This window comes from Myotis daubentonii, chromosome 16 (assembly GCF_963259705.1).
Source record: "Myotis daubentonii chromosome 16, mMyoDau2.1, whole genome shotgun sequence".
NCBI lineage: Eukaryota > Metazoa > Chordata > Mammalia > Chiroptera > Vespertilionidae > Myotis > Myotis daubentonii.
In genome coordinates this window covers 56,816,214-56,827,080 of record NC_081855.1, presented here as the reverse complement: position 1 = coordinate 56,827,080, position 10,867 = coordinate 56,816,214, and the positions used below count along the sequence as shown (strand labels likewise).

Below are 10,867 nucleotides of genomic sequence, written 5' to 3'. Positions count from 1 at the left end.
CAGAAAAGCCCCTGGAGCCGCCGGCAGGTGGACTGGCTGTCCCATGAGCCCAGGCCCCTCACTGCTTTGTGGGGTGTGGGCATCCGGCTCCCCCTCTGGGGTGGGGGCGCTCCAGCTCGAGCCTGAGAGGGACCCGGCTGCCGGGGCCTCGGGAATGCTTTCACTTTGTTCTGTCCTCACGTGAGGACATTGTTTCCATTGCTTTTCAGGGAACGTGGAAAGGGGGGCTGGGAGGAGGGACATCGAAGACACAGTGGTTGGTGCCCCCGTGAACTGCCACCCAGATACATGCCCTCGACCAGGAATCGAACCCTTGACCCTTCGGTGCATGGGCAGACGCTCTAACCATAGAGCGACACCGCCAGGGCCATTTTTAAATTTTTATTGTTATTTCTATGCACTGGGCAGCTTGACTACAAATGAATAAGAGGAATGGAATTTCCCACGGCCGAGCTGACTCCTGAACCCTGGGTACGGGAGAGCCCTGGTGCTCGTGCCCAGGGAAGCGGCTCTGGACATCTTGTGAGGCCGGGAGAGCTGAGGTTGGTGCCTGGGTGCACCTGGCTGGTCAGCAGAGCCAGCCCGCAGTGGCCTGGGGAGGAGGCACGGTGTCGGCAGCTCATCGCCACCTGGAGGGGAGCTGGCAGGAGGGAGCACCAGGTGGGACAGGTGTGCCCAGTGGAGATGCCAGACGCTGTCAGAGGGAGGAGGGTCAGGGAGAAGTCCATGCCCCAGCTGGACGCCCCCCTCCCCCCCCCCGGGCATGAGCTGAGGTCGGGGCAGGATCAGACAGGCCCACCCTCCCAGCAGGAATCTGCCTCCCTCACCCAGCGGGGGCAGAGGGGTCACTGGTTTTTGTGGCAGCGAAACGTGGCTGCCCAGCAGGGACTCTCGCTGAGATGACACCCACATCTGAGACCCGGGGTTCACCACTTGGGGGGAGCCGGGCTAATTCCGGAGTTTTAAGACAGAACTCAGGGACCGTGGGGTGTGTGTGTGTGTGTTTCTCAGGACAGGGCTCGGCTCGGTCCTGGGGAGACTGCAAAGGGTGCGGGGTGACCCCACGGGAGGGGCCTGCAGGCTCGACCCACCCTGGGGCTCGGCCTTCACCGGCGCTCCCTGGAGGCCCCCAGCGCGGTTCCTGCTCCAAGGCCAGGCCAAGCGCCGGTGTCCGGCCTGCGGGGCTCGCCCTCCCGCTCAGTCTCCCCCCGCCCCCGCTCAGTCTCGCAGGTTTGGTGCCTCCGGCAAACCCACAGGCAGCGTCCAGAGGCGTCTGAGGTTCGGGTGACATTTTATTGGTGAGAATTCTCGAAAAAACGAGGCCCCGGAGGCAGCGCGTTCCGCACCCTGCGCGCAGCACCAACACCTGGCGAGACCGGTGGGCCTCCTGCGGGTTCCCCGGCGCGTCCTACCCTCCCCCCGTGTGCGCCAGCCGGCCAGGCCCTCCGCCCACGGCTCCTCCTCTTCAGGGCCAGGCGCCGTCCGGCCTAGGGGCCTCCCTTCAGGGTCTCCGTGGCCTGGAAGATGAAGGCTGTCTGAACGCGCTGTTTCCAAGGCAGACGTGGCTCCAGAGGAAAAACCGCCGGGAAACGCATCTCCCTGCGAGCGCCTCAGAGGAGGGGCCCCCATCTCCCTGCGAGCGCCTCAGAGGAGGGGCCCCCATCTCCCCGCGAGCGCCTCAGAGGAGAGGCCCCCCATCTCCCTGCGAGCGCCTCAGAGGAGGGGCCCCCATCTCCCTGCGAGCGCCTCAGAGGAGGGGCCCCCATCTCCCTGCGAGCGCCTCAGAGGAGAGGCCCCCCATCTTCCTGCGAGCGCCTTAGAGGAGGACCCCCCATCTCCCTGCGAGCGCCTCAGAGGAGGGCCCCCCATCTCCCTGCGAGCGCCTCAGAGGAGGGGCCCCGCTAGGGCGCAGCGGGGCTGGGACCCGGGGTGTGGGGTTCTGGGTGGGCAGCCCCCACCCCCACCCGTCACCCTGACGACGGCACCAGGGGGTTCACCAGGCGCTTTCCACACCCTGGCATCCCCACGCTCCCCACCTGCCGGGCACACGGGCTCGTGGCGGCGGGGTCGCCAGACACCGCCAGCGGGAGAAGGGAGGGGGCCAACGGGACCCGCCCCCGAGGCGGGGCTGGGAGTGGAGCCGGTAGGGGCGCGTCCACCTACCGCGGCGGCGAAGCAGCGCCGCAGGGCCTCGAACTCCTGCGCGCAGAGATCCTTCCTCAGGCGGCCGCCCGGGGCCGTGGACGCCTGCACGCAGCGGCCGTAGGCGGCGGCCTGGGGACGGGAGGCGCAGGACGGTCGTGGCGGCCTCGGGGTCCGCGGGGCCCGGCGCAGCCCCCGCCCCCCACCCCGTCCCGCAGGTGCTGCTTCGACCCAAGGCTCCTCACCTCAGCCCCACAGGCCGCCAGGCGCTCGGGGAAGGCGCGGAGGCGGCTTCGCACGCGCCCCCACACCGCTCCATTCCCTGACATGAGCACCTCTTCCTGGTACCCGTGGGCGCCGCCATCTTGGGTCCGTCCCTTTCCTGCGAAGCACCCTTTGATAGGCTGACGCTTCCGTCCATCACCTCTCTTTCGCTTTCTAATAGGCCAGGTTTCAGCCCTCGCCTCTGTCTCTCCGGAACCGCGTTCCCCAGGAGCCCGCTAATTGGCTGGTCGGCCGTCTGTCATTGACCTAGGACTTCGGATTGGTTAAGGCTCAACTTGTTGACCTAACTCCGCCCTAAGGCCCGCCCCACGCGCGCGATTGGCCAGCGGGCCAGACCCGCGCGGTGATTGGAGGGGCTGGGACCGGGGCAGGGCCGGAAGGTGACCTGCATCATGGCCGCCACGCCGCTGCTGCGGGACCGGCTGAGCTTCCTGCACCGGGTGAGTGCGGGTGACCCGACCCCGCTGCGCGCCGCCCCCCCCCCCCGCCTCGCCCCGGGCCAGAGCCATCCGCCTCCCGGCCGGGGTCCCCGCGCCCGGCCCCTCCCGGGCTCCCGCCCCCCCCGCCGGCCCCTCCTCCCTCGCCCCCTGGTGTCGGTGGTGGGTGCGCGCAGCCTGGCGTGACAGTTGGGCACGTGTGACACCGGGCAGCTGCCTTCACGCTGTGGTGTGCGGCCCGCACTGTCCCGATGTCCCTGAGGCCGTGCCGTCCGCCGGCGGGGCGCGTGGGGAGCGGGTTTCCGGCTCCCGCCCGCGCCGGTGAGTCAGCGCGTCACGGGCACCTGTTTGGCTGCTGACAAGTAAACATACGCACGTGCTCGGCTGTCTCCTGGCGGCTTATTTCTAAGGTCTGTTCCCTGAAGAGCCGCCGTGGGTGGGTCAGGCTTAGGGGCCACTTCACTCTGCCCACCTGCCCCGCGTGGGAAAGGCTCATCTCGGCTTTGGGCTTTGCCTTAAGTCGTCCTGCCCGGCTGGTAGCGAGGCGCCTGGGGGACCGAGCAGAACGGCTCCTCTCCGTGACTCCCGCCAGCTGCCTGCAGCCGGTGCGACCATTGCTGTCCCCTCGCTCCCTCACCCGGCAGCGTGCCAACCCCGACATGCGTGGACACCGGCGCCCCCAGGAACCTCCCCGGGATGGCTGGCCCCTGTGGTGGCCGTGGGCTCACCCCTGTGCACCACCCACTCATGGCGGGGCTCTCGCTGTCTTTCAGCTCCCGGTTCTCCTGAAGGGAACGTCGGACGACGACGCGCCGTGCCCGGGCTACCTGTTCGAGGAGATCGCCAGTATCCTCCCCGTGTCCCCACGCAGGGCCCTGGGCTTCTGTCCTCGGCAGCCGGGGCCCGCTCAGGAGCCCAGGAGGCCCCGGTGCCCGATGCTCCCGAAACGCGGGCCTGGGTGGGTGCCTGCAGGGAGGGACCCCAAGCGGCTCGGTGACAGTGAGGCCCCGGCCAGCTCGCTCCTTCCCTAACCGAGCGCCTTCCAGAAATCTCGCACGAGTCGCTGGGCAGCAGCCAGTGCCTCCTGGAGTACCTCCTGAACCGTCTGCACAGCGGCTCCGGCCGCGTGAAGCTCAAGGTGAGGCCCCAGCGGCCGCAGACCCTGGGGTCAGGTCAGGCCTGAGCTCACACCGTGGGTGGGGAGGCGGGAGGCAGCCCGGTGCCCTCTGGGCCTGGCCCCGCCCCACGTGCCCGTCCCCCCAGGTGCTGAAGATCATGCTGCACCTGTGTGCCCACGGCTCCTCCTCCTTCCTGCTCATCCTCAAGCGCAACCCAGCCTTCATCCAGGAAGCGGCAGGTACCGGCCGGCCAGTGCCTTAGCCCGGGGAGCCTTCCCCGAAGCCCCTGGGAACCGCCGAGGGGTTTTGAATTGGACAAGAGCCCGTTCCTGTCCCCTCAGGATGGAGAGCGGGTTGAGGGAGGCGGTTAGGTGGCAGGGAGTCGCCGGGGTGACCGAGGCCTCGCTGCTGTGGGTGGTGAGGGGCCGAGGGGCTGCGGTGGCGGCTGTGAACCTGTGGGCAGTGGGCCTTCGCCAGGCTCGAGGGTGCAGGAGGGACTTTGACCTGGAGGTGAAGTCACACGGGACTGGAGGTCAGACCTGTTGTTTCAGAAGCTCCCCTGGTGGGGGCGGGGCAGGACGGGGAGCTCATGGGGAAGGGGAGGGGGGTACCCAGCCCGGCATCGGGGGCAGCGCCCGCTCAGCCCGCCCCCCACCCTACAGGGTTCACGGGGCCCCCGGACCCTCTCCACGGGAACAGCTTGTACCAGCAAGTGCGGGCTGCCGCCCAGGTGAGCCCAGGACCAGCTCCCCCGGGGACCCCAGCGGCTTCCTGCTGTGTGTGGCCCTCAAGGTGGGGGTGGGGGCACAGTCGGATGTGTGGCCACACTGAGCGCCCTCACCTCCTGTCTAGGACTTGGGGAGCACCTTGTTCTCGGACACCTTGTCCCCTCCTCCCCCGTCCCAGCCTCCCAGGGTCCTGCCTCCCACAGGTACGCAGCCTTGTCCAGCCCCGTCACGGGGTTCCCCTGGGGTGGGGCCCAGGGCTCCTCCCCAAGGATCAGGGTGACTCGGGTCCCCCCGCAGGCATGGGCTCCCAGTCCCGGCCCCAGGGCGCCCTCCAGGGCTTCGGCTACAGCAAGGAGCACAGTCCCACGGGTGAGTGCTGCCTGGGCGCTGGGCGCGGGGACGGGGACTTAGGGCAGGAAGGGCCGTTGCTGACAAAGGGCCCCGGCCAGCCCAGTGTAGACGCGGGAGTGGGCGGGAGGCCTGCAGCCGGGCCACAGGGGCGCGTGGGCTCGGACTGAGCCCAGCCGCTGTGCTGACCGCTGGTCGCAGCTCGGCCCCATGAGGCTCGGCTCCTGGAGTGGGAGGGCCGCTGGGGCCGCGCCATCTCCCTGTCGCTCTGTGCAGGCTCCACGGGGGAAGCCTTCCTCGCCACCCTCCAGAAGGCCGCAGAGGTCGTGGCCAGCGCCGTGTGCCCTGGGCCCGAGGGCCCCGGCTCCCAGGGGCCCCTGCTGCAGGGGGACGCCTACCAGCCTGCTGTGACGCCTTCCGCCAGCCACGGCCACCTCGCCCCTGCGAACCCACCCCCTGGAGCCCTGCCGGGGGCCCGAGGTATCAGGGTCTGACTTTCCCGTCCCTGGCTCCTTCCTGCCCCTGCTGGGCTGAGCGGAGCCGGGTTCCAGCTGAGGGCAGGCGAGAGGAGGGCAGCCCGCCCCACCTGACACTGCCAGGGGCTCGGCCGGCCACCGGCGCCACCGTGTGCCCTGCGGCCTCTGGCGGCTTCACGCAGGCGGTGCTGCCCGGCGTTAGCGCCGTGTGGATCGGCCCTGGGTGGGCGGGGCTCGCTGAGGCCCAGGTCCCAGCTCCTAGTGCAGGGCCAGAGGTGGGCTGGGCCAGGAGCCCTTTCACCCCGCACCTGGGCGGTGGGTTGCCCTGTGCCCGTCTGCATGGCTCTGCCCGACGGCCCTCAGCAAGGGCTGGCCTCTAACTCATGCGTCCTGGGGGCCTGGGGCAGTGGCACAGTTTGACTGAAGAGCAAGGTGCTGGGAGACAGGGGGGGGGGCAGATGTCCCCGAGTGACAAGAGCAGCGGTGCTCAGTGCTGCTGCGTCTCCCCGACATGAGCCCCACGCCAGTGTGTCCACCCGACCTCTGTGAGGGTGCACCCTGTCCACATCTTGGGGCGCCCTCCCTGGTCCTCTAGGTCCCCCAGTCTTGGGGTCCCCGGGAGTGGGTGTGAGGCCATCTGAGGCCCCTGGGCCTCACCGTGATCACCTTTCTTCCAGCCGCAAGACACCAGCCGGGGCAGGCGGGCGGGGGCTGGGACGAGCAGGACAGCAGCCCCAGCTCCCAGGGTTCTTGCCAGGACAACGGCCAGAGCAGGGCCTCAGGCTCCGGCACTTGGTCGGGCAGTGACAGCCCCTCGGGGGCCAGCGGGGTGCCCGGCGACCTGGCTGAGAGGTGAGCCAGCCCTCGGCCCCTCCACCTGTTCACTATCGGGGTCCCGCCCAGCGGGGTGTGATCTGGAAGAGCCTGGCCCTTCGCCCACCCGCTGTGCCCCCTGCAGGGTGGAGGCCGTGACCCTGAGCGACTGCCAGCAGGAGCTGAGCCTGGTCCAGATGGTGACACAGGGGCCACGCCCCTTCCTGAGCCAAGAGGAGGCTCAGCGCTTCGTCAAAGAGTGAGCCCCTGACCAAGCCCCCACCCCCACCTCTCCCTCCCCGCTCTCACCCCCTGAGGGAAGGGCCTGGCCGCCTGCCCTGCCCACCTGTCCTGCCCGGTGCCCTTCCCACAGGTGTGGACTGCTCAACTGCGAGGCGGTGCTGGAGCTGCTGACCCGCCGCCTGGGCAGGCCCGGCGAGTGCGCGCAGATGGTGAGGAGGTGGTGGGCGGGCCCGGTGACCCCCTCCCTGGGGTCTGCCCAGGGAGGGGTCGGGGGTGAGCACAGGGGGCCAGAGGGGCTGCCAGGAGGCCCTGGGGACTCGGCCTTCCGGGTGGAGCCTGCTAACCCCCCTGCCGTCCCCGCAGAGAGCCCTGGGCGCCATCGCCGCCCTGGGGTGCACGGACCTGCTCGCCCAGGAGCACATGCTGCTCCTCGCCCGGCCCTGCCTGCGGGAGCTCAGCGCCGGCAGCCCCGGGCCCGTGACCAGCAAGGCCACCAAGGTGGGCAGCTCCGGGCCCTGCGGAGTGGGTGCAGGGACCCCCCATCTCTCCGGGCTTTTCCAGACAGGCCCCTCGCTCCCCTGCCGCTTACTGCCCTGGACAGGCCGTGCCCGAGAACAGCTCAGGGCCTCCCCTGCCCGTGCTCAGCCGCCTTACTGCCCAGCAGCTCTGCCTGGTGGGTGGCTTCCTCTCCCCCGTGGTTCAGCTCATGTGCTGCCTCCTGTAGGGAGCCCTCCTTGATTGCTCGGGTGGATCTATTCCACTTTCTCCACCTCGTGTCACAGCTCTCAGGTCTGTGCTTAGCTCCCAAATGGGCAGCTCCAGGAGGGCAGAAACTGTTCGTCCATCGAGCCCCTCCCTGCTAGCGCCGGGATTGTGGGAGGCCGCCTGGGCTCTCGCTGGCCCCCCCACCCCGCAGCCGGCCCGCACCTCCCCTGCCTGTTGGCATCCCCCTCGCCTCCTCTCGCTTCCTCTGTGGCCATTGGAAGTTCAGATCCTTAGTCTCCAGTCCCCGAATTGTCCTTCATCAAAGCATCGGCGAGGCTGTGGGGGCTGAAGGCACACTTTTCCCCCGGCGCCCCCTCTGCCTGGGCCACGGGTCACGCGGCGGGTCCGACGGCAGGGAAGCCGTTCACGAGGCAGCAGAGGGGAGGTCGCAGGCGTCTGGGGGCACCTGGTGTGCCCGGTGTGTAAGCAGCTCGAGGCCCGGAGCCCTCCGGGGGTGGAGGGCAGCACGGAGACAGCTCGTAGCCCACTCTGCCCCAGCGGGCCCTGCCCTGGAGCGGCCTGGGGAAAGCCCCGGGGAGGGCCATGTGCCCTCCAGGGACCCCAGGACGACTGGGCCCTCACCAGTTCCCTTTCTCCCGCCGTCCAGATCCTGAGGCATTTAGAAGCCTCCTGCCGACAGCACGCCGCTGCCCGGAGGCCGCAGGCCGAGCCCAACCCCGCAGCCACGCGTGTGGGCGCGTCTGACCTGCTGACAGACGCTGTGCCTTTCGCCGGGGGCCCTGCGTCTCTCCAGCCTCTGAGTTCCACCCTGCTCTCCCCCAGGGGCCCTGCAGCCCCTCCCGCCCTGGGTGGGTGCCCCCTCCCAGGCCTCGGGGACGCCAGGAAGGCCGAGCCCAGACTGGCAGGTTCCAGAGATCAGGAGCCCAGACCCGAGCAGGGCCGGTTGGGCTCGGACGCTCCCAATGGAGGACCGGAATCGGGCCCATACCCCAGCGGCTGCCTGAGGGGCCCGGGGGCCAGCAGCGGCCACAAGTCCTTGTTTGCTGGCATGCAGCTGGTGGCCTGCCCCCGCCTGGTGGAGGCTGGGACTGGTACCCAGGAGCCCCCGCAGCCCCCTTGGACGTTGTCACACAGCGTGGCAGCCCCAGAGCCTCCTGGCTCAGAGCCATCAGCTTTCGCCTTCTTGAACTCATGACCTGGACAGTGACTGCACACGGTCCCCTCCGCCCTCAGCCCCGGTGTCTGTGTCGGCCTCTCCCTCTCACCCTGAGGCCTTGGTGCGGGGAGCGGCCCAGCCAGGTGAGCGCAGCCTGGACGAGCCTCCAGGAATGAGAGCAGGAGCCACGAGCTAGCCAGAACCGCGTGGAGGCGGGGGAAGCAGCTGGCAGGACTCGCAGGGTGGCGGGCGCAGAGCCCCTCGATGTCTGCAGGCCCAGGGGCTGAGCTCTGGTGAAGGTTGGCAGCCGGCGGGCCCTGGGCTGCTGGGCCTCCTGCCTCGGCGCCCCCTGGTCTGGCGCCCTGAGCACACTGTCCGGCCGCGCGGTCCCATCTGCAGATGCCGTGGGGCCCCTCGGGACAGAGGGTCCCGCAGTCTCCCTGGAGGGCGGGAAGGAGGGGGCGCTGGTGATTGAGCTCAGAGGCCAGACCCCCTCGAGCTGTCTCATGGGGGCAGGTGTCAGGAGGGGGCCAGGTGCAGACAGCCCGGCTAGGAGAGGGGGACCTGGGCTGCCTCGGTTCTCCCCCTCCTCCCAGAGGCTGGCTGTCTGGCCTTGAACTCCTGTGGCCGCAGGGAACCCCACCTGCCTCGCTCTCGGAAACGGGTTGTGTGGATTTGGAACCTGCTTGGATCTCTGTATTTGGGCTCAGAGCCCTCCCTCTGCAGGAGGCCACGGGCAGCCACACACCGGCCCTGCCCGGGCCAGCTCCCTGTGTGACCCCTGTGGGCACCCTCTGCAGGGGCTGCTTCCTGCAGGCTGCAGGGCGGCCTCTTGGGGCAACTCCAGGACCTTCCTAAATAAACCGGTCACCTCACCAAGTGCTTTTCCTTCTTGCGCGTGTGTGCTCACGCGTGTGCGTGTGTGTGTGTGCATGTGTGCGCTCATGCATGCGTGTGTATGCGTGTTTGTGCACACGTGTGTTCTAATGGAATAGCCTTACTAAGGGGTGCACTCGGAGGACTTCTCAAGTTAGGGACTGGTGTTATTTCTTCCTTAAATGTTCTGAAGAACTCCCCAGAACTGTCTGATCCTGTAATTTTTGTAATTGCAAGGTTTTTAACTTCGAAATTCAGTTTCTTAAGTAGGTATAGGACTATTGGGGGCATATATTTCTTTGTGAATTCCAGTTGTGTCTTTTAAGGAATCAGTTTCATGAAAGTTGTCAAATTGTCCTTTTAATTTATGTTCCATCCTTCATTTCTGATATTGACAATGTTTTCCTCTCTTAGTCTGATTAGAAGTTTATTATTGAACTTTTCAAGGGACTAACTTCGGCTTTTATTCTTCTGCAGCTTTTGTGTTTCTGCTTCATTGATTTCTGCTCGTACTACCTCAGTGGTGTTTATGTTTTTCCAGCTCCAGGTGGAAGTTTAGATGATTTTGTGTCCTAATAAAGAGCACTTTAATGTGTAACTTTCTTCTCTGCTGCCTTGCCTGCATCCCAGGAGCTCTGACTTATTTTTATTCAGTTCAGAATAATTTCTAGCTCACCTGGAGATCTCCTTTTTGTCCAAAGGGTTATTTAAAGGTATGCTTTCCTGCTATTAATCGATACAGTAATTTAGCATTTTGTATGACTTAAATTTTATTGTCAAAAATTTAAGATTTTTGCTGAAGTGTGTTTTATGGCCCAGGCTATGGTCTGTGTTGGGGAATGGTCCACGTGCACTTGATCTAGAACAGGGGTCCTCGAACTACGGCCCGCGGCCACATGCAAATACAAATATTGTATTTGTTCCCATTTTGTTTTTTTACTTCAAAATAAGATATGTGCAGTGTGCATAGGAATTTGTTCATAGTTTTTTTTTAAACTATAGTCCGGCCCTCCGACGGTCTGAGAGGGACAGTGAACTGGCCCCTGTTTAAACAGTTTGAGGACCCCTGGTCTAGAACATAGATGAAAAAACCCTTAACAAGATACTACCAAAAAGCAAAAAAAAATTAGCAAAAAGAACGCAGCAATATGTAAAAAGAGTGTAAGTGGGTAATCCATCACGGAAAGTGGGATTTATCGGGGGTGTGGAAGGCTGGCTTAACACCTGAAAATCAGTGTCATTCGCCATATTCACACACGAATGAAAAATACGCAGAGAGCAAGAGACAAAATCCACATCCATTCATGAGCAGAAACTCCGCGAAACTAGAAATACAGAGATGCCGGGGGAGCCGGGGGAGCCCGGAGACAGCGTGGGTCCCGCGGGCTGGCGGGACCTGACCCCACGCCCGCCCCTCGTTCCTGCCCAGGCCCCGCCCACGCCCCTCGAGGCCCCGCCCACCCACTCCAGCCGCGTCCAATCGGCAGCCCGCTGCCACGGTGGAGTTCCCCCCCCCCCC

The 10,867-nt window shown here is 66.1% G+C and overlaps 2 protein-coding genes across 6 annotated transcripts; one reads left to right on the top strand and one right to left on the bottom strand.

The window, feature by feature from the left end:
* Positions 1-368: 368 nt before the first annotated feature.
* On the bottom strand, positions 369-2,627 carry NDUFAF8 (NADH:ubiquinone oxidoreductase complex assembly factor 8). 2 transcript variants are annotated; one of them, XM_059671504.1, is made up of 3 exons: positions 2,388-2,627; positions 2,164-2,274; positions 369-694 (listed from the first exon to the last, which is right to left on the bottom strand). In XM_059671504.1, exons 1-3 carry the CDS (start codon positions 2,469-2,471, stop codon positions 620-622), a joined length of 270 nt encoding a protein of 89 aa, XP_059527487.1. In that variant the 5' UTR covers positions 2,472-2,627; the 3' UTR covers positions 369-619. The 2 variants fall into 2 exon arrangements, with proteins under 2 accessions (XP_059527487.1, XP_059527488.1); XM_059671505.1 differs by lacking the exon at positions 369-694 and adding an exon at positions 1,275-1,517.
* Positions 2,628-2,663: 36 nt separating this feature from the next.
* TEPSIN (TEPSIN adaptor related protein complex 4 accessory protein) lies at positions 2,664-9,946 on the top strand. 4 transcript variants are annotated; one of them, XM_059671499.1, is made up of 13 exons: positions 2,664-2,867; positions 3,638-3,710; positions 3,911-4,002; positions 4,128-4,221; positions 4,645-4,712; positions 4,835-4,897; positions 4,986-5,079; positions 5,335-5,538; positions 6,212-6,386; positions 6,493-6,606; positions 6,721-6,799; positions 6,954-7,088; positions 7,963-9,946. In XM_059671499.1, exons 1-13 carry the CDS (start codon positions 2,820-2,822, stop codon positions 8,509-8,511), a joined length of 1,788 nt encoding a protein of 595 aa, XP_059527482.1. In that variant the 5' UTR covers positions 2,664-2,819; the 3' UTR covers positions 8,512-9,946. The 4 variants fall into 4 exon arrangements, with proteins under 4 accessions (XP_059527482.1, XP_059527484.1, XP_059527485.1 ...); XM_059671501.1 differs by having other exon boundaries at positions 4,835-4,913; positions 5,008-5,079; XM_059671502.1 differs by lacking the exon at positions 4,986-5,079 and having other exon boundaries at positions 4,835-4,913.
* The last annotated feature ends 921 nt before the right edge of the window (positions 9,947-10,867 follow it).

Bases quoted from the DNA above. Each gene is read 5' to 3' on its own strand.
- NDUFAF8 (XM_059671504.1), bottom strand. From the start codon at position 2,471: ATGTCAGGGAATGGAGCGGTGTGGGGGCGCGTGCGAAGCCGCCTCCGC. The intron at 2,275-2,387 runs GTGAGGAGCCTT...TCCCGTCCCCAG, and splicing joins TGGCGGCCTGTGGGGCTGAG to GCCGCCGCCTACGGCCGCTG. The intron at 695-2,163 runs GTAGGTGGACGC...TCCCTCTGACAG, and splicing joins GGCGCTGCTTCGCCGCCGCG to CGTCTGGCATCTCCACTGGG.
- TEPSIN (XM_059671499.1), top strand. From the start codon at position 2,820: ATGGCCGCCACGCCGCTGCTGCGGGACCGGCTGAGCTTCCTGCACCGG. The intron at 2,868-3,637 runs GTGAGTGCGGGT...GCTGTCTTTCAG, and splicing joins GGCTGAGCTTCCTGCACCGG to CTCCCGGTTCTCCTGAAGGG. The intron at 4,003-4,127 runs GTGAGGCCCCAG...CCGTCCCCCCAG, and splicing joins CCGGCCGCGTGAAGCTCAAG to GTGCTGAAGATCATGCTGCA.